At 38.7% G+C, this 21,320-nt stretch overlaps 2 protein-coding genes across 4 annotated transcripts in view; one reads left to right on the top strand and one right to left on the bottom strand.

Moving 5' to 3' along the window:
• The window catches only part of LOC126253578 (protein O-GlcNAcase), a 150,194-nt gene extending 149,619 nt beyond the window's left edge, over window positions 1–575 (bottom strand). For both annotated transcript variants that reach the window (XM_049955003.1, XM_049955004.1), the window contains exon 1: window positions 315–575. In XM_049955003.1, coding sequence (XP_049810960.1) covers window positions 315–387 — 73 coding nt within the window. In that variant the 5' untranslated portion in view covers window positions 388–575. The remainder of the gene's footprint in view (window positions 1–314) is intronic.
• A 563-nt stretch (window positions 576–1,138) lies between these two features.
• The window catches only part of LOC126253577 (methenyltetrahydrofolate synthase domain-containing protein), a 144,098-nt gene continuing 123,916 nt past the window's right edge, over window positions 1,139–21,320 (top strand). The window contains exons 1-2 of one of the 2 annotated variants that reach the window (XM_049955001.1): window positions 1,139–1,323; window positions 1,417–1,640. In XM_049955001.1, the coding sequence (XP_049810958.1) occupies window positions 1,299–1,323; window positions 1,417–1,640 (249 nt within the window). In that variant the 5' untranslated portion in view covers window positions 1,139–1,298. Of the gene's footprint in view, window positions 1,324–1,416; window positions 1,641–6,242; window positions 6,264–21,320 lie in introns of those variants that run through there. The other variant, XM_049955002.1, reaches the window with a different exon arrangement.

Below are 21,320 nucleotides of genomic sequence, written 5' to 3'. Positions count from 1 at the left end.
GTATCACCTTAAGAAAGACAAGGATCCAGCAGCGGAAATCTCCTGTAACTGCGGCCACACAAGTAGTAGTCCGAAACCATTAAATCGTAAACAATTCAGATTGTTCGGTAGTACACATGAACATGTTGTACATTCTACAAAACAAGCTACATAAGCAACTTTGTAAGATACAAACATCAACAACCTAGCAATCATTAAAATCCTACATTGCAATAAACTCCAATGGGAGATAAACTACTAAAAAATAAGGATTCAAATAATGACTAATAGCAGAGCGCCTTCGAATCTAATGTAATTTCAGTTTGTTTATTTACCTTCGACAACACCGCAAATAAAGTTGCCATTTTTCACATGTAAGTTGTCAACAGTTGCACACTTGTCAGCCATTTTGCTGGGACAGCTGCTAGACTTGATATTGTGTATAAACTTTACCGCACGCCAGTACTGCTACCTTTATTTTAAAAAAAAAATTTTTTTTCGTCAAGCGCCAGTAAACCAGTTACCGATTATCGCTCAATACAATTTACTATTAACGACACCAGTAGAAGGATAAGGTGCAGGTTCTAAAAACACAAACTTTATCGATTTACTTTCACAAAGAAGTTAAACGACTCGGGCAAAGTTGTATAGTACTTCCACTATAGATAAACCAGTCCCCATATGCAGGTCGAAAAGTCACAATGCATACAGACCTTCTACCGATATTTTCGAAATTAATATACGATTATGATGGTTGTAACCGAATAGAATGTCAAGTAGTAATTTTCTGTCAAAAACGGTCATATAAAATTTTAAAATTGGAAAATAATTTTTTAGGGGATTGTCAATGCCTGAAGCATACACCAATAACACGCAGCAAAAATTCATATTTAGGTTTCAACGAGGCAATGCTGTATGGCATCATTTATTGGAAATACTGAACGCAAGAGGGCATATATAAATGAGATGGAAACAGTATAGCCAATCTTAACATCAAATGAATTTTTCCGATTTTGGCCGACGGTTACGTGATTTCTGATAATCGTCAATACATCGTTTATTTGTAGTCAGTCGCCAAAACTTCTATAGGTGTTATCCATGTATACCAGTTGAAACTCAATTTAAAAAATTTCTTTACATTTTCTTATGTTTACAACTATGATTTAGGTTTAATGTTTGTGTTCTAAGATGTTGTGTATTCTATTTTTACTCTAAGAAAGTGACTGTAAGAATGTCGTAAAAAAACAAAACAAAACAAAACTTGTACTGCCAAAGTTTATTGTTTCAATGTTTGTTGCTTTGATGGAGTGATTATAACCATGACTTCAAACGAGGAAGTTTTACGTACGTTTGATTGATGATCCAGCTGCCTTATGCCCAGCAAGTAAAGGGTTTTCCTCAAATTACTTGCAATAATCGCTTTTGTATTCTTTGCAGCGGAAGAAGTAACGAAGCAGGCTTTCCGTGAAAAAGTTTGGAATTATTTAGAGAAGAATGATTTAGCAGCATTTCCAAGACCAGTACACAACCGCATACCCAACTTCAAGGGCTCGGGAGAGGCTGCTCATAAACTAAAAGAAATTGATACCTTTTTAGCGTCGCATGTTGTTAAAGTGAATCCGGACAAGCCCCAGGAAACTGCTCGCTTACTGGCTTTGGAAGTAATAATCTATGGCTTAGTTTTTGAATAGCAGGTGTTGTGACATGTGAGCCAGAAAATATGTTTGCTGTTTTGTACAGTTTAATGTTTTCTCATTAGTTTTGATTGTCAGCCATCTAAAGTAGAATTTTCGTTACTGACAGAGTATTAGTCTCCTTACTATTCACAGCTTAGCACTGACAGATCTAAATTAGATATTTCAGTTAAGACCAGGCAGCAAGAACCTGAGGAATGCACATTTAACTATAAAAAGTTTTGCACGACTTTGGCTATTGGAATGTTTTGCTTGTCAGTAGAATTATGGTTGCTTAATTTCGCCATTAATCACATTACATTAGTAAATTACCTACATGAAAAATTTTGACTAACCAGTGATTTATAGAATTCATGGTTGTACATCAGTAAATTGATTTTGACAATTTGAGGCTGTACTTTTGTGAAGATGCATAGTTCTACTGTTGCTGTTTACAGTTCACTAATTTAGACTGAACGTTTGTTTAGGCTGCACATTTTACACTATATTTTCTGCTTGTACTTGAGCTTTTATTCATAAATTTCAATATTTTATAGTTATTATTTTCATGAGTTATATATCCGTGTGGTGGTTTATGAGTACAAGATGAAATGCATTTCTTTGATGGCCCTAGTGGCTGTTTTGTCAGTTCTCCCTCTGTCAGTATGATGTATGTGCCCTATATCATGTGTTTCTGTCAGTGGGTTCATAATGGGGGGAGGGGTAGGAGAAGGATGCCAGCATGTAAACTATTTCTCTCAAATACCATCAGTAGAGAACCAAGTGTAAGGTCAGCATTTGAGAAATGGCACCAAATGATAGTTAGCTGCACTCTTGAGGCACTATAGATAGGTGTGGAGTTTAATATAGGACACTAGTACAGTTTGTTGATTGATAGGTTTTAAAGGAAAACCATAATCTGTTAACTAGAAAATGAACTGACAGGTGGAATAAACGTACAGATATTGCTTAAACTTAATAATGTATGGTGTAACAGCCGTGTGATATGAAAGTGAAAATTAAGAACAGCACAGAACTGAGAAAGAAAATAATGAAAAGTCCCGTCAGATACTAGTAGGTATTTTCTTAAACCACGACCAGTTTTGCCTTTACAATTGGGCCATTTTCAAGTGGACCTGAAAATTGTGATCTTGTGAACAAATGTCAAATGATCATTTGACATTGTATATCAACAGCACAGTTTTAAGATACAATTGATAATAGCTTGATTGTATTAACTTGGAATTAAGAAGGAAGTTTAATTTTTTCTGTGAAACTCTTACTAAAAGGCAAAACACATTGATAAGGCACCCTAAAACACCTTGTCACGCATAACACAGCAAGGGAGGCTGCTGTAGCAATGACAACCGTAGGCCTAACAAAGGTTGCATCATAAAAGGCAGCAATGGGCATATCTACATAGACACTCCACAAGCCACTGTACGATCCATGGCGGAGGGTACCCTGTACCACTAATTGTCATTTTCTTTCCTGTTCCATTTGCAAATAGACCGAGGGAAAAACGACTGTTTATACACCTCCATATGAGCCATAAGTTATCATGCAATGTGTGTTAGTGGCAGTAGATTCATTTGGCAGTCAGCTTCAAATGCTGGTTCACTAAATTTTCTCAATAGCACTTCACAAAAAGAATGTCGCCTCCCCTCCGGGGATTCCCGTTTGATTCCCGAAGCTTACGTGTTGTTTGAACCTACTGGTAGCAGATCTAGCATTTCACCTCTGAATTCCTTTGATGTGTTCCTTCAATCTGACCTAGTATGTATCCCAAACACTTGAGCAGTACTCAAGAATAGGCCGCACCAGCATCCTATATGCGGCCTCCTTTACAGAGGAACCACTCTTTCCTAAAATTCTCCCAATGAACCAAAGTCGACAATTTGCCTTTCCTAACACAGTTCTCAAATTGCTTTTTCCACCTTATATCACTTTGCAACATTACGCCCAGATATTTAAAAGACTTGGCTTTGTCAAGCAGGACACTAGTAACACTGTATCTGAATATTACAGGTTTCATCTTCCTACTTATTAGCATTAACTTACATTTTTCCATATTTAGTGCTAGCTGCCATTTGTGACACCAACTGGAAATTTTGTCTAAGTCATCTCGTATCTTCCTACAGTCACTCAACTTTGACACCTTACCGAACACCATGGCATCATCAGCAAACAGCTGCAGATTTTGTATGACAATAAAGAAAATAAAATTGCACACAATTCTGATCTCATATTTGTTTTCTTTGTTTTAAGTTATATCTAGGCGGCACATTAAGTTATTTAATGCCAATTGCATTAAATGGTTTTTGCCTGAAGCAATCGTCAGTTCAAAACAGTACTATTACTATCACAAACATTTGAGGTATCACTTGTGTTTGATCTCAACAAATTGGAATAACGAATTGGATGTACGGTAACATTCTCTCTCTCTCTCTCTCTCTCTCTCTGGTGCACATGCGCGTACACACACACACACACACACACACACACTTTAAATTAGTAGGAGGAGTTAAGCAAAACTAATCTTAGAGCTGCTTAATGGAGAAGTAATAAAACAATTTTATGGCTGTATAATTTTCTTCTTCCATACAAGAATTTATTGGTAGTATTGTAGGCAGCTGTTTTTCCGGGCATATTTATGAATACATTTTTTATATTGACTTTATATGGTATTGTTAATGAGGCATCCTGGAGGGATAGGTTCAGCCATCTAATTAGAAAGGCTTTCTTCAGTGTACCATTCAAGTTTAGTTGAGTGTGTGCATAGTTTAGTTTATTGCAGGTGATGACTAGATGGGAGGAAGAGGGTGAAACTTATTGTCAGCACATAGCCTTCTCCACTTGAATAATATCAAGAGGCTGCCAACTTTTACACCCTATTATTTTTATGGTGTGGCTAGTTTTTAATGAACTGTTGTGTGTGAGCATTAATGTGTTTGGAGGCCATTAGTGGTACTTGCATAGTTGCTTAAGGAAATGCATCATGTTATATTGTAAGCTTTGTGCAATGAATACTTTGTGTCCTAGTGTAGAATTACTCAGTCCATGTAAAATAAAAGAATGAGGAGATAGAATGGCTGGATAGTCCTTACCTTGAGGAGGAGAAATTCTGCTGACATGCATTTATAAAAGTACAAAAAAATAGTCCTAGCTTTTGTAACCATTAGTTTCTTTGTGGATGTGAAAGAGTGGTTGACTAAGGAAGGTCAGAAAGGAAAGGCAGGTCATTAAGACACCAGTGTGTGAGGGCCACACCTGTTGTAAGCAAGGAATCAACAGTTCTGAAAGGTAGAATAGGTTTCTTGTGATTTTTATGTGTTTCATTTGGCAGTACTGAGAATTTCGCCTCCTGAAGATAAAGTATTACACAACCATTCTGTCTTCTTGTAATTTTGTGATATTGTGTGTGATATTATTGAATGGGAACATACAAAGAAACTTACCTTTGTCGTGTCTCAATTGTTAATCTTACATGTGCTGAATTCTGGCTAGGAGTGTTGTAAGGCTGTTATTGACTGCTTAATCTTAAGGATCTATTGCTTTTAATTCTATAAATACAGGGTGAACACAAAAAAACTGTACTTTTCTAAGAAATTCATACAAACAAAACAGAACAACTTGCTTCCTTCAAACCTTATCTTGTTACAAACATAGTGTACCATTTTTTACATAACCACATAAAAAATACAAGGGATTAAGTCTGGTGAAAAAGAAGTGGCTCTAAATCTTTTCGCTCAACATTGCACACAACACATTGACCTTTGGTGAATCTCATTGGTGTCAAGTGGAGGAACGAGGATTTCCTGTTCCTCAAAAATGAACTTTGTGCCAATTAACTCCACCATTAGTGTGACATTGCTTCATAAATAAAAATTAACCTCTTTTATTTATCATCATTTTCTGCCCTTGCCAATGCCTTGGTACAGAAGTTGTTTGTGGGATCTGAAGCTTACATCTTGCTTGACTTGTTCATTTCTGTGGGCCTGATTGGAATGCTCTTCAACTGTGATTGACATGCTCCAACACAGGAGACTGGCTGGAACTTTTACCTTTGCAAATGCAGCCCTTCTCTTCAAACTGTTTGTACCCAACATAAGTGGAAACTCTGCCAGGTGTCTTCTGGTGAAAGTGTGGGAAAAACGCTTGTCGAACAGCAGTTACCATCATCAACCCTTCTGTTGTGATTATTTGCCATTTTCTACATGAGTACACTCTGGCAGCGATAGTGTAGAATGCAGTAATTGCACCCATACATAAAAAAATCTTTCAGAGGTACTCTATTAACCGGTTACAGTTTGAAGCATGTAAGATGCACTGTTTTGTTAATATAAATTTTTTAAAGTGTAAAGTTCTTTTGTGCTCACCCCGTATAAACTCTTTGCTATGAATACTGACCAAATATTCTTTATAAGTGAGTGTCAAGAAATTAATTTGTCAGCAAGAGAAACACCTTTTCACTAAAGAGTACATAACATTGCTTCAGGTATGTACCTTTGTGCACTGTGTGACACAGGACATCAGAATTTGCATGGGGGCAGGAATACCACTGTTTGGTGACCATATCATGGAAAAGATCACATGGACTCAAGAATGACGGTACATTCTAGTATAACCAGATAGAAAGGTAGCGTATGTAATAGTGTCCCGCTTCATATAAGAACAGTATTCAGCCATATGGTGGAAGTTTTTAATGAGGGGGTGTTTATGTGTGATGAAATAAGCCCCCTGATAAATCTAACGTCATCTCTTATTGGAGAATGACACAAAATGGTCCAGTTATGTGCATCAGGTTGTTCACCCCACAGGTGACGTACCTTCAGCAAGGCAGTGCCCTACCTCATCACTCCCAGAGTGTCAGAATGTTTTGAGGAGATGGTCATAAGTGAGAATGTGGCTCAACTAAGTCATGTAACCTCATTCCCATTGATTGTCATATTTCAGCATCTTGAGGCCATGCCATAATGTGGCATCCTCGTCATTAGATAGAGAGAGAGAGAGAGTGAGTTGCCGGCCGCGGTGGTCTCGCGGTTCTAGGCGCACAGTCCGGAACCGTGCGACTGCTACGGTCGCAGGTTCGAATCCTGCCTCGGGCATGGATGTATGTGATGTCCTTAGGTTAGTTAGGTTTAACTAAGTTCTAGGGGACTTATGACCACAGCAGTTGAGTCCCATAGTGCTCAGAGCCATTTGAACCATTTTTAGAGAGTGAGTTTGGTGTTATGATTTCTTGTCACGTTAAATGCTACTCCACACTATCCATTGTCTATTTGTGGACTATATGCTACTGAATGTATCAATGAAAATGCATTTTTTCTGTTACATGCATTTAAAAATATGCTAAAAGGTAAGTATGTGAACAAACATATGAGGGCTCTAATGGAAGTAATGCGGAAATGGTCATGAGTTCTTTATTAAATTGTTTATTACTAAAGAGGTGCTGGTCGCACATTGATTTCACCTTCAGGTTATTCTTTGAACTCATTGCTGTTGTGGCCTCCTACAACTGATGTCTCTCTCTCTCTCTCTCTCTCTCTCTCTCTCTCTCTGTGTGTGTGTGTGTGTGTGTGTGTGTGTGTGTGTGTGTGTGTGTGTGTCAAATGAAGATTAATAACAGGTTACCATTGTATTTTATCCATTGTAAATAGTTACTGAAAGCCTGTGATTGTAAAAATAATGGTTTTGTTTTTCATACACATACAATTTTTGCATTATTTTAAGCATGGTGCATTTCAGGGAGTAAGTAAAGAAAGATTATGGCTGGCAGCAGCAAATGTCATTGCATAAGGAGCATAACTAGTGGTTTAATGGTCACATTTATCGAAATTTTTTGGGACATTGTTCATGGAAATAACAGCGGTTGAAAGGTACTATTAAAATGTTGATTAAAAATTGTCTTAACTGCATAAAATAATTTATTTTTATTTTAAAATGTGACTGGTTTTAATCTATGAGATATCACATTCAGACCAAATAGTCAGTGAAAGGAGTAACATTAAAATTCCACCTTCTTTGTCATGTTGTATTGATGACTTAATCTGTGATCTCCCCAATAAGATAATCCACACTGCCAGCATTGCTGTTCCACACTTGACAGACCCCGTTCACTGTTGGCCAGGTCCATGACGGAGCATGGTCATTGCAACATTGTAAGCAGCACCCGTCCTCCACTGGTCTCATTATCTTTAAATGTCTTTGGCACCAGAGCCCTTTACTTAATCAAATGGAGCAAATGGGTGTGTTAGGAATGCTTTGTCTCCTCTCTAGGTTCCTCTGTCCCTTTGTCACGAGTGTGGGCTACACTCCACACCCTCAGAGGTTGTCTGCGGCAATCTTCCATTCTGGATCTTCCCCTTCCAAATGACCTTTTTACAGATGCATCAGTTCTCGCAGAACACCTCACCACTCATTTTGTGACTGTATTTGTGTCAGCCTCCTGTCCAGCTGCCTGCCTCCTCCAGAAACAGCAGGCTGAAGCTTCCTGCTTATGTTTTACCTTTCATCAGGTGGAATCCTACAATGGACCTTTTACTGAATGGGAACTTCTTCTGACCCTCACTTCTTCCCACAATTCAGTTCCTTGCCTTGATTCCATCCATAACCTATTGCTTCAATACCCAATCCTCCAAAATGCCAATATCTCCTCCAGGTGTTTAACCGTAACAAGCCCATCAGCCTGATCAGTGTCCCCTGCAAGTTACTAGAATGGATGGTGGCTCATCGGCTCAATTGGGTCCTTGAATCTCAGGACCTTTTATCTTCTTACCAGTGCTGCTTTCAGAGGGACGGTCTCTGATTGATGATCTGCTACGATTGTAAATTGCAGTTCAGCAGCCTTTTTCTCAATGCCGCCATCGTGTCACAGTATTCTTTGATCTCTGTAACCTATGACACAGCTTAGCACCATCACATCCTCCATACACTCCATTAGTGGAGTTTTCAGTGCTCCCTCCCAATTTTTATTTACCAATTTGTATCGCACCAGTCGTTCAGAGTCTGGGTTAATACTATTCTCAGCCCTCCATGGACCCAGGAGAATAGCTCCTATTATGTGGCCTTTTTCTAATTGCTATTAATGGACGTATGGCCACTGCTGGACTGTCGGTCACCCCTGCTCTGTATATGATGATTTTTGTATTTGGCCTAGATCCCACTCGATGACCTTTGCAGAATGACACCTCCAGGGTACCATCTGGCGCACTTGCACGTTGGCACTCTTCACAGTTTTCAGTTCTCTCCCTTAAAATTGAGGGTGGTACATTTCTGTCACCATACTATGTTCCATCCTGAGCTGGAGCTCTACCTCTATGTCCAGCGCCTGACCATGGTCCCCGATTTCCATTTCTTGGGTCTTCTTTTTGACAACAAGTTTACTTGGTTGCCCTATATCCGTCATCTGAAGGTTGACTGTTTGCATAAAGTCAATGTTCTTCACTTCCTTGCCCGCATGTATTGGGGTGCAGATCGTTTTGACACTTCTCCGCCTTTACTGGGTGTTAGTTCTGTCGTGTCTTGACTATGGTAGTCAAGTTTATGTATCAGCTGCCCCTTCCACATTAGCTCCTCTTGGCCCTGGTTTACCATCATGGAATCCGTTTAGCCATCGGTGCCTTTCACTAACCCTGTCGATAAGTTGTCTCATTGACACTGGGATACAGTGGTCCCAGCTCCTAGTTTCCTATGCCACTAATATTCACTCATCCCCTTCTCACCCTTCCTGCTCTGTTCTTTTCACAGCTTCGGGCCATTGCTTGCCAACTGCCCGTCCTCGGGTGGGTTTACCGGTTGAGACTCATCTAGCTTCCCTCCACTGTGACTTCCCTCTTCCCTCCTTGTCTTCCTCCCCTGCTTCTATCCCGACCACTTCCCCTTGGTTAGTTCTTTGGCCACAGATTCAAAGGGATCTCTTTTGGGATCCAAAGCCTCCATCACTAAAATGGTGTTCCATTGTTTGTTCCAAACGCACTTACTGTGGTTTCAGGATGCCATTGTTTTTTATACTGATGGCTCTAAATCCGCTGATCATATGGATATGCATTCACATCTCCTGCCAGCCACATGTGGGGTGTTGAGTGCAGAATTGATGGCCATCTATTGGGCCTTCTGTTTCGTTAAACCGTCCTCCCTCACCCAAGTTTTGTTGTGTGCAGACTCAATGAGAGGCCTTCAGGCCATTGCTCGGTGTTTTTCATGCCATCCCTTGGTCTCCGCCATCCACTACCTTCTCACTTATCATGGTGATGCTTCTTGTTCAGTTGACTTTCTTTGGGTTCCTGGCTAGGGGGGAAGGGGAGGTCAGCTCCCCCCCCCCTCCATTCTCGTGTAAGGCTTTCCACCTGTCTAATAAACTTGATGCTATCAAGGAGACTCCCACCTTGTGGTGTTCTTGCCTCTGTCTCTCCCGACAGGAGTCTTACCATCCTCTGCCGTCTTTGTATTTGTCATACTATGTTGACCCATGAGTTTTTACTCCACAGTGAGCCCCCCCTCCCCCTCACCTTCCCCCGCCTGTAGTTGTGGGGCTCCACTCACTGTGATCCATATTTTGCTGGACTGCCCACTCCCTTTGGCCCTTCACATTAAATATGCACTCCCATCTTCATTGTCTCGGGTGTGACCCCTGAATGGTTATGTCTGTCCTCTGTGTTCTTCATGAAAGTGGTTTGCACTCTCAGGTATAAGTCCTTGAATTTTCCTCTGGAATTTGAGTAATACTGGCCAGGTTCTCCCCACCTTTTCCGTAGATTTTGTGTTTTGTTGTGCTATTTTGTTTCCTCTTTTCTTGTGTCATCTTCCCCTGGTGTTTCCATGTTTTATCATGATAATAGTATTGTATGGTATGAATGTCGGTACGGTTCTGTTAAGGTGCTGGAACCCTACCACATATAGTGTTTCTGAGGCACCCCTGCTCTACCCATTTCCACCCATCCCCATCCCATTCTTTCCTCCTCCTACTGCCCTTATGTTCCATTTCCCTCTTTGTTTGCTCGTTATCCCTTCTCCTTGACTGGACTGTGCTGTTTGTGTTGTTCCTCCCTTGGTTTCTGCTATCCTAGGTTATGGGACCCATGACCTCACTGTTTGGTCTCCTTCCCCAAATCAGCCAACCAACCAATATAAATTTTCCAAGCCTTCTTTCATTATTAAAAATTCTCGTAGCCTCCTTTCATTATTGAGTGCAGGGCACAGTGTTGTAATAAATTTTTGTATGTACGCGGCAGCACACCTCATGAGAGAAGTTTCATTTTTCTGTATAGGTATGTATCATCAAAGCAGATGAAACTGACCACGTAAAACTGTTACCATTTCTATGGAATGTAATATGTGGTACAAATCACTGAACAAATTGAGAGGTTGTTAAGTAAGATGACATCAAACCATAATATAATAGCAAATTGTGAATAAATCAATTAATTTTCTTTTTCTTGAGCCTTCGCCCCACATCAGCACAGGGTCACCATGGTTATTAATGGATTTGGTGCAGTTAATTTAACAGGTGGTCAGGTACCCCTCCTGTTGCCACCCTGTTACTTCCTGCAATGAAATGTGTGTATGCCCAACTGTCTGTGTGTACTGTTATTTTTGTGAAAGTGAGCAAAAGTATTCTAATGTTTGTGAATTGTGTAACTGAGGCAGGACTGGGTACCAGTGTGATGTTAACATACTGGGATGTGGGAAACTGCTTAAAAATAAGGTTGGCCAGCACATCAACCATCATCATTAACCTGCCGAGCCGTTTTGACTTGGGACCAGTGCATCTACCCGTCCCAGAAGTGGTGCTTTAATACGCACGACTACCGGACATCTGAATAAATAAATTAATGAAAAACTGAATAATCTATAGATCAATTTGAATATTCAATAACATTCATTTATTCACACATCATGTACCATAAAACCCATGATGGAGGACACCCTTAAAGGGTCTGAAATGAATTAAATTATACAAGAATAGGCTGAAATAGCCACTGCAGACTACTTCTGTAAAGTATATTAACAGCAGATTATGACTGGTGCTAATCTCATACTGATTATTGTCAATCTGTATATGTGTTTTTGTGTTTTATAAGAAAACAGCTACTTTGAAAAAACCCACTGCAGTTCCTCTTTCTGTTTATATCCAGTACTTAAAATAAATCATTTATGTAACTACACAAATCACAATCAGCAGTCTGTATGCTGGCAAAGTCAAGATCATTTCAATATTAACATTAGAGTGGTGTAGAATTTACAACCCAGAGTCCATAAAATTCTTACAACTTGTAATAACAGTGTCTTTGTTTTTGAATACCTGCAGATCTTCAGTTTCCTGCCTAATACGTACCATAACCTGCTGTGCTGTAGATTTTCTAAATCTAAGATGCATAGTCGGTATTGAATTACTTTTAGTATTGTGGTTGTGAAGTGCACAGTTCATTCCAAATTTGCTCTTGTTATTAACCACAAATACTATTAGAAGAATGTATTTATAGGTGTGGAAGTGTAAGAATGTACAAGATAATCAATTGTCAGTTTTGTACAGTATTCTTACTGCACACTTCTGTAGAATAAATACTTTTCTCATATTGTTTATACACTTTTGACATTTACTTAGTTTTTCTGCTTGTAGAATTACAGATCTGCGACAGATTTTTCAATGAACAACCCTGCTTGTATTTAAAACTACTGTCAGACCTATGCTTTGTGTACACTTTCCACATTTTGTCTACAGATCTTCATGTAAACCTATATGCTGCTTTTGCTTGTGTGTGTGTGTGTGTGTGTGTGTGTGTAGCTCGAGAGTTGCCAAACTGACTTAACCATCTAAGACATATGGATCAAAACAAGGGCTTCATGAGGGGAGAGAGGTGTGGGCCCCCATTCCCAATGTCCCAAGAGATATGCAATGGTGATGCTTCAGTTAAGTCAGATGCTGTCCATCTGTAGGGTATTGTCGGTTGTCCTCTCGCTAGTGACTTACCCACTTTTCACTGTGGCAATGAGAAAGATCAGCTGGGAACAGTATGTTAGGTTCTTTCTGTTTTGACTAATATAACCTTTGACAAAACGATAAGGGCAGTGTGAATAGTGTCTCATGGCAAAACTAAGCCGTGTTTAATAGTGGAGGAGTGCAAACTGTTGTGGGCACTTCACTGCACAAAAGCAAGGTAACGTAAAATCTTGTAAGAGAGGCCACGCGGAGCAGCAGTGATTTTTGTCAATGATAGTTTTACTCAGATAACAAATATAAGACATACATTGTATCTGTATGTTATTCAAATACCTTTACCATCAAGAACAAAAACATCATGGATTGGCTTTGCTTAGAAAGAAGACAAAGTGTACAAGGTGGACGAAGACACTGACACGGACTCAGGCGGTGAGATTGACTTTAAGAAACCTGCATAATTTCTTTCTTCCTAATGCAGTAGGTTAAGCACTACAGCATATAACATATGTTCTTCTGCAGAGTCATGTTATTGGTGAGTAACTCTAGAGAACTTGGAAGGCATTCTCAATCCAGGCAATTCCCTCATTCCCTCGAAGGCCTACATTACACTCCCAATGAGATGGCTAACAGTTATATGTCTGATGATGATGTGATGCTAAAAGAGAAAAGAAGCAGAGAAAGTAACAAAGTAATTTGTTTCATGCCTTGCAATTTCTTTAACATTGCAATAAGATGACAAGCTAGAAACTTGAAATGAACCTGCCTCACATCTTATAGGACAATGCAGAAAGTAATAACTCTCGGGTATTGCTATTGATATAAACGATGATGGCACAGACCTGAAGAATAGATTTATAAAAAGAGGAAAAACAAGGAAACATTGGCTGAAGAGAGGGAATAAGAAAATTAGGTGAGAGCGGAAGCCTCTACATGAAGCAGGTCAAGAATATCAACCAATGAATGGGGCAGTTGTGTCAGCTCAGGTAAGTATAGCATTGGCTGAACACAGAAAGAAGTTTAGAAGAAATATCTCACATGAAGTTTGTGAGAAAATATTTGACATACTGAAAAATGAATGACTGCAGCAGAACAGCAGATTCCGTTGTTTTTTTTCCCCTTAGAGTTAACTGAAATAAAACAGTTCATAATAAGAAATGAGAATGTAAATAATCAATTTAGGAAATAAATGAGAAGTATCACATGGGGTGTGCTTTAAAAATTGATCTTAAAAGTCACAGTTTTTGAAGAGAGAGAGAAATATTTATAGAAACCTTATTAAGGAAAAAAGTTTGTGTTAATCCGTAATGGTATTAACAGGTGTACTAAGGGGCTTCACTCAAAAAGCAGTAAAACCCTAGAAGAAATAAAAGTGTGTGTCTTGTATAGTTCTAGCTAAAATCCCTGCATATAAATCCCACTATTCCAGAAGAGATTGTGAGAGAATGTTTTACAATTTCAACTGGTGTGTTGCACGAAATCTTATGTATTTCAGCTCTCAAATATTTTTGTTCAGGTTTTGCTCTACAGCTTTTATTAAACATTTCTGTGTGCTCCACCAAAAATCTGTATTACAACTCTTGTTAGAATGTAAGTAATTTAGGACTAAAGGTAACAGTTCACAAAAAGTAGAAGCAATGAGCCATTGACTAATGAGAGCTGTACAAATATTTACTATCCTGTGTGACATATAATCATGTGTATTTGAGTCATTATTTCCATGATTTGTTAATTGCTGCACTTGTCTCTCTCTTTTGTTTCTCCAGTACTACTATCGTCTGTGGCTTTCATACAAAATGATAGTGTAAAAATGTTTCAATATAAGTTGTGTCAGAAACATTCTCTCTGAGTCTACTTAAATTGACCTGAAATGATCATTCAAGGTATTTTTAGATCTCATAATGTCACCAGTGTCTTTCATTTACCATTTCATGAACTTAATGTCTGGACCTTTTTGTCAGACTGCCTGACAGTGGCTCATTTCTTATATTGTCCTAATTTTATTCAGAGACTTTGTGTCTTAATTACATTACTAATACTTACTGGAAACATTGCTTTAAGTATTAAAAAACTGTCAATAATAGTATACTCCAGATAGCTCTTGATTATATTGTAAGCTTTGATACAGTTCCTGGTTTCTCCTACATGGAATTCTGGTACAACGGATTGTCACCCTTTCTGCCTGTCACTACTAGGATTGAAGTAAGGACTAAGAGATCTGTAAATTTATTGTATAAAAAATTTGCTTCGACCTGATTCTAACATTGCTCACAGTTATTTTTTAAATTGTTTACTACAATCTTTTGAGATTAAATCTTTTTTACAATGGCAACCCCTCCTCCCATCCATAGTAAATTCCTGAAAATTTGATAACATGTACTTTGCCAGAATAATTCCTACAATATGCTTAGAAGAGGATGGTGGTGTTGTCATCTTCAGTCCAAAGACTGGTTTTATACATGTCTCCATGCTGATCTATGATGTACAAGCCTATTTATATCTCCTGGAACATACAGCCATATGAACCTGCTTATTTTATTGAAGCCTTGAGCTGTTCTATAATTTTTTTTACCCTCACCACACTTCCCTCCATTGGCAAATTGATAATTTGTTCATACCTCTAGATGTGTCCTATCAACCAACACCTTCTTTTACTCAAGTTGTACCATAAATTTCTTTTCTTCCCAATTCATTAGTTATATCTGATCTACCCATCTAATTGCTTTCTGCTGTAGAACCATATTTCTGAAACTTCTATTTTCCTCTTGTCTGTACTGTTTGCTGTCCACATTTAATTTCTCTAAAAGGCTACATTGAAGACAAATATCTTCAGAAAACATTTCCTAAGAGTTAACACTTTTCTTGCCATTGCCAGTCTGCATTTTAAATCCTCTCTACTTCAGCCATCTCCAGTCATGTTGCTGCTCAAATACCAAAACTCATTTACTTCTTTTAGTGTCTCATTTTATAATCTAATTCCATTAGCATCATCTGATTAAATTCTAGTACATTCATTGTCCTTGTTTTATGCTTTGTCTGTATTCGTCTTAAATGTCTTTTTGAGATAATGTCCATTCTGTTCAACTGATCTTTCAATTTCTTTACTGTCTGTTGTGGAATTTCGATGTCATTAGCAAACCTCACAATTTTTATTTTTTCCTCCTGCACTTAAATTCCTTTTCCAAATGACACTTTGCTTTCTTTTACTGCTTGCAAAATGTGCAGACCGGATAACATTAGGGATAGGCAATGAATCTGTCACACTCTTTTCTCAACTTTCACTTTCCTTTCATGACCTTCTGCAGTCTGATGTCTGCATGAGTGTAGATAATCTGTTGCTCGCTCTATTTTATCCATGCTACCTTCAAAATTTCAAAGAGTGCATTCCACTGAACATTGGCTAAAGCTTTCTCTAAAACTGCAAATGCTTTAAACATATGTTCGCATTTCTTCAGTGTGTATTCCAGTTCATGTAATAGGGTCAGTATTGCCTTGTGTGTTCCTCCATTTCTCTGAGACACACAGTGATCTTTCCCAAGGTCAGCCTCTATGAGTTTTTCTGTTCTGTGAAGAATTTGTGTGAGCATTTTACAACCATGTCTTATTAAACTGACAGTTTGATAATACTCGCATCTGTCGGCACCTCCTTTGCTTGGAATTGGAATTATTACATCTTATATGAAGCCTGAGGATATTTTTCCTGTTTTGTATATCTTGCAGACCAGGTGCCATAGTTTTGTCATGTTTGGTTCTCTCAAGGATCTCAGTAATTCTGAGGGAATGTTGTCTACTCTAAGGACCTTATTCTGACTTAGCACTTTTGTTGTTCTGTCAGATATTTCTCACAGTATCATATTTTCCTTCTTATCCCTGTTTGTTTCCCCTCCCCTTTCCATAATATTGTCTTTCAGTTTGTTTCCTTCCATGTTTCAGCCCTCCTCCCTTCTTTGCTTAGTACTTGCTTATCATCTGATCTCTTAATATTCACACAGGTGCTTCTCTTTCCTCCAGAGGTGTCTGAATTTTACTGTAGGTGGCATCTATCTTCTCCTATCCGTGCACTATTCCACAGCACTGCATATCCCACTAGCCATTCCAGCTTTGCCGTTTTGCACATTATGTCAGGCTCACTTTTTTGACACCAGTATTCTTTTTTCCTGTTCCATTTGCTGCATTGTATATTTTCTCTTTCCTTAATTTCATTCAATATCTCTTGTATTGTCAATTTCTGCTGAGCCTTGTCAATTTCTCTCTCTGAGCTTCAGCTGTTGTATTCCTTTCTCTTCTTTCACTCACTTGTTACCTATTGCTCCATTTAAAACCTTGGGTTCCCTCGCTTATCCTGGTCCTATTTTCTTAATTTCATTATTTTCTGCAATTTCTTCAGTTTTATTCAGCAATCATAACCATTAAGTATACCAAGAGGCCACATTTGTCCCTTGAAATGCTTTGCAGTTTAAAAATTGGTTTCAAAATTTCATTCTTACCATTATACAAAGAATTTTGTAAAAGTATCCAACTATATTTGTTATTGTTGAAACCAACAGTGGTATTGGGGCATGCATGCTCTCTCTGCTCATGGGCATATGTAGTGTGCATGCCTGATTTTTTTCATGACTGTTGTAGCAACTAGTCACTGTCTAGTTGTTGACAAGTGGACATATGTAAGTGGTAGTTGTCCGATTTTGTGTTGTGGCAAAATGACAGAAAAAAGTTGAGCAACATTACTGCATCAAAAGTTTGTTTTAAGCTTGACAATTCTCAGGTTGAAAACAATGCACAAGATTTGACAAGTGTTTGGGAACGAAGGAGTGTTACAACTGCTTCAAAGATGGCCACTCATCAGTGAAGAGTGAAACATGCTCAGGTAGTCAACATCCACAAATGAGGTTGTTGTTGATCATGTAAGACCCTGGTGATGCAGGATAGACAAATCAGTGAACTTTCAGACGAGGTTAAAAGTAGCATTGGCTACATTCATTCCATTTTAAAGGAATACTTGATCCTCAGGAGGATCTCAGCAAATTTTGTGCCGAATTTGCTAACAACTGAGCAGAAGCAACTTCATTCAGACATCACACAGGACATGCTGGAGTCTCTAAACATTAATTTGGACTTTCTTATTTCAGTAAACACTGTTGATGAGTCTTGGGTTTATCGGTATTACTCAGGAACAAAATTCCAGTCATCGCAATGGAAGCATCCATTATCCGCAAGACCCAAAAAAGCAAGGGAAGTCTGCAGCAGTGTGAACCCTTGCTGACCATCTTTCTTGATTCCTGTGGTGTAGTCTTATCATGAGTATGCCCCAGAAGGTACTAATGTCAACAAAGAGTACTGCCAAGAGTTTCTGCATCACCTTCTTGAAGCAGGGAGATGCAAACAGTTTATTGTGTGCAGTTGGCACCTCCGCCATGATAATGCACCCACTCTCAATTCAGAGTTTTTTTGATCGAACACAATATGGCTGTGGTTTGTCAGCTGTGGTCTGTCAGCTTCCCTGTTCCCCTGATCTAGCATTGAGTCAGTTCTGCTGCTTCCAGCAGTGCAGCAGCATTGTGAGAGTTGCGTAGAAACTGAAAGTACAACTTTGAAGGTGACTAGTGTCAAACAACTGTATCTGAATAAAGATCAAATATCTGAAACCTTCTGGTATCTCTAGGTCTGTTTCGGATATACAGCTTCCTTTAATGGTTCTTAAACCAAGTGTTAGCAGTGGTTAAATTATACTTTGTGTAAAACTTTACAAGGCACTTTATCCTATTATATGTATACCCCTCTCCAAGTTCTCTAACCATTTTTCCTTTTGCTGCTGTTGAATTCTATTCTTCCAGCACAGTTAAATTTGTGGCTCCCTTAACCATCTGTATAATTTATCTCATCGTACATTCTTTCAGTATCTTCTTCACCTGCAGAACTTATAGGCTTGTAAACCTATGGAATACCAAACTATTTGCATGTTTCTCCTAGCAAACATTTGTCATACCTCCTGAATCCAGGAGAGGAAAGGGGGTAGGGTGGAGATCTCTATTTGTGTAAAGTTTTGTCACATAGCTCTGCTCTCTCGCAGTTAACATTTGTCACCACTGTTATTTCAATCATCGTGTCATTTTGATTTTTCACCACATTAAATTTTATCCATGTCTATACTATCAAGCTTATCATTACTTATTAAGGCCATATTTAGTTGCCTATCTGAATTTTTTTTTTTTTTTAGAACACCTGAGTCTACAGATTGTTCATAGTGCTTCCTTTGCAGTTTTTCATGCCTAAAGATTCCTTGGATTTTCTTAATTATTTCTTCTGCCCTTCTGACAGTCTTAAAAAAGATTATTGCTGTTTGTTGTCTGAATGTCTGCAAAATTGTCAGGTAATGTACACTGACCAGTTTTACATTACTCTTTGTTTCTGTCTCTTATTCTTTGCACACACATCTCCCTATATCTAGTGAAACCTCTATGCTTTTATTTATCCTAGTCATGTGTATTTCTGTTTATTGATTATATCATTTTGCAGATGGCAGCATTCACATAAAACAGTATAAATGACAGTCACTTCAATTGTTCCATCACACTTTCAAGATGAAGTTCTGTGTTTGGTATTTACCCTGAATGTGGTGTTTTACCCTTTGCTAACATCATGTGACAAATTCCAGTGGTCTCTTCAGTCCAAGTCTTTGACACACAGACACACATTGTACTGCCATTTGATCTGGTCAATAATTGACGAAGCTTCACTGCGCAACAAATTATATCTTCAAAGGCTGGCTGTATATACCCATTGCAATTCCTTAATGTGATGTTTAGTGTTGATATATGGTTTTCCCACATGGAGCATTACTGCTGACATAACAGTATATTTCCTAGTGTGATGGTGGACAGGTACTTGACTTGGGAGAATCATATAAATAATACCTGTTGTAAAATGAGGGCAATTATATTTCTAATGAGAAAAATTTTGAGCACAAGAAACACACAAACAATACTAATGATATACTATGGGCTAGTCCAAACACAACTGTCATATGGTATCCCGGTATGGGGAAATGCAAATGCGCGTATACAAAAGCTATAAAGCTACAAAAGAAAGCTGTAAAATTTATAGCGAAATTATCTCGTAGACACCTGCAGAAACAAATTAAGGGAAATAAAAATTATGATTGTCATGTCTCCATAGGCGACAACAAAATATCTTTGGATTCAGAGGAAAAGTTGGTGATTGAAATTTTGTGAAAAAATCTCACTGCAGTGAGATGCACTTTCATTTTTATGATACCACCCACTTGGCAAAACAAAATGCGGTCCCTTCCTTTGAAATTTTTTGATGTCATCTGTCAAACCTATCTGGTAAGGATACCACACCATACAGAAATACTCTAGAAGAGGACAGACAAGCATAGTGTAGGCAATCTCTTTAATACATTTTTTCAACTTCTCACAAATTTTCTGATTATAAATTGCAGTCTTTGGTGGTTCACTTTTAGTGTAACATTTTACTGAAACAGTCACTACAGGATTGTATTTTGTTTGTGTTAGTAAATTATTACAACTGCTCTCTTCTGGAGCCTGAATACAGTATCCACATAGGCTGCACATCTCCCACCCTAAATTTTAATCCCATTTGTGAATGTGGATGTATTAATCGGTTGTACATTTCTTCCAGGGCAGTAGTTATTATGGTTGTGAGACAGTTTAATGAGTACAGAGCACAGCTAATAATTTTACACATATTAACTGATATGATTTTCCATGTAAGATGCTCATGCACCAAAATATCTAATGTTGTTGTTGTGGTCTTCAGTCCTGAGACTGGTGGTTTGATACAGCTCTCCATGCTACTCTATCCTGTGCAAGTTTCTTCATCTCCCAGTACCTACTGCAGCTTACATCCCTCTGAATCTGCTTAGTGTATTCATCTCTTGGTCTCCCTCTACGATTTATACCCTCCACGCTGCCCTCCAGTACTAAATTGGTGATCCCTTGATGCCTCAGAACATGTCCTACCAACCGATCCCTTCTTCTAGTCAAGTTGTGCCAAAAACTCCTCTTCTCCCCAATTCTATTCAATACCTCTCGTGGTCTCACGGTAGCGTTGTCGCTTCCCGTGTACAGGGTCCCGGGTTCGATTCCCGGCGGGGTCAGGGATTTTTCCTGCCTCGAGATGACTGGGTGTTGTCGTGTTGTCTTCATCATCATCATTCATCGCCATTACAGTCGGAGGAAGGCAATGGCAAACCACCTCCACCAGGACCTTGCCTAGTAAGGCGGCGCGGGTCTCCCGCATCGTTCCCCTATGCTCTGTAAAGAATTATGGGACTTCATCATCACCACCACCTCCTCATTAGTAATGTGATGTACCCATCTAATCTTCAGCATTCTTCTGTAGCACCACATTTAGAAAGCTTCTATTCTCTTCTTGTCTAAACTATTTATTGTCCATGTTTCACTTCCATACGTGGCTACACTCCATACAAATACTTTCAGAAACGACTTCCTGACCCTTTAATCAATACTCAATGTTAACAAAGTTCTCTTCTTCAGAAATGCTTTCCTTGCCATTGCCAGTCTACATTTTATATCCTCTCTACTTCGACCATCATCAGTTATTTTGCTCCCCAAATAGCAAAACTCCTTTACTACTTTAAGTATCTCATTTCCTAATATAATTCCCTCAGCATCACCCGACTTCATTCGACTACATTCCGTTATCCTCGTTTTGCTTTTTTTGAT

Source organism: Schistocerca nitens, chromosome 4 (genome assembly GCF_023898315.1).
Source record: "Schistocerca nitens isolate TAMUIC-IGC-003100 chromosome 4, iqSchNite1.1, whole genome shotgun sequence".
Taxonomy (NCBI): Eukaryota; Metazoa; Arthropoda; class Insecta; order Orthoptera; family Acrididae; genus Schistocerca; species Schistocerca nitens.
Note: the sequence above shows the minus strand (reverse complement) of the source record. Positions and strands in the feature narration are given on the sequence as shown.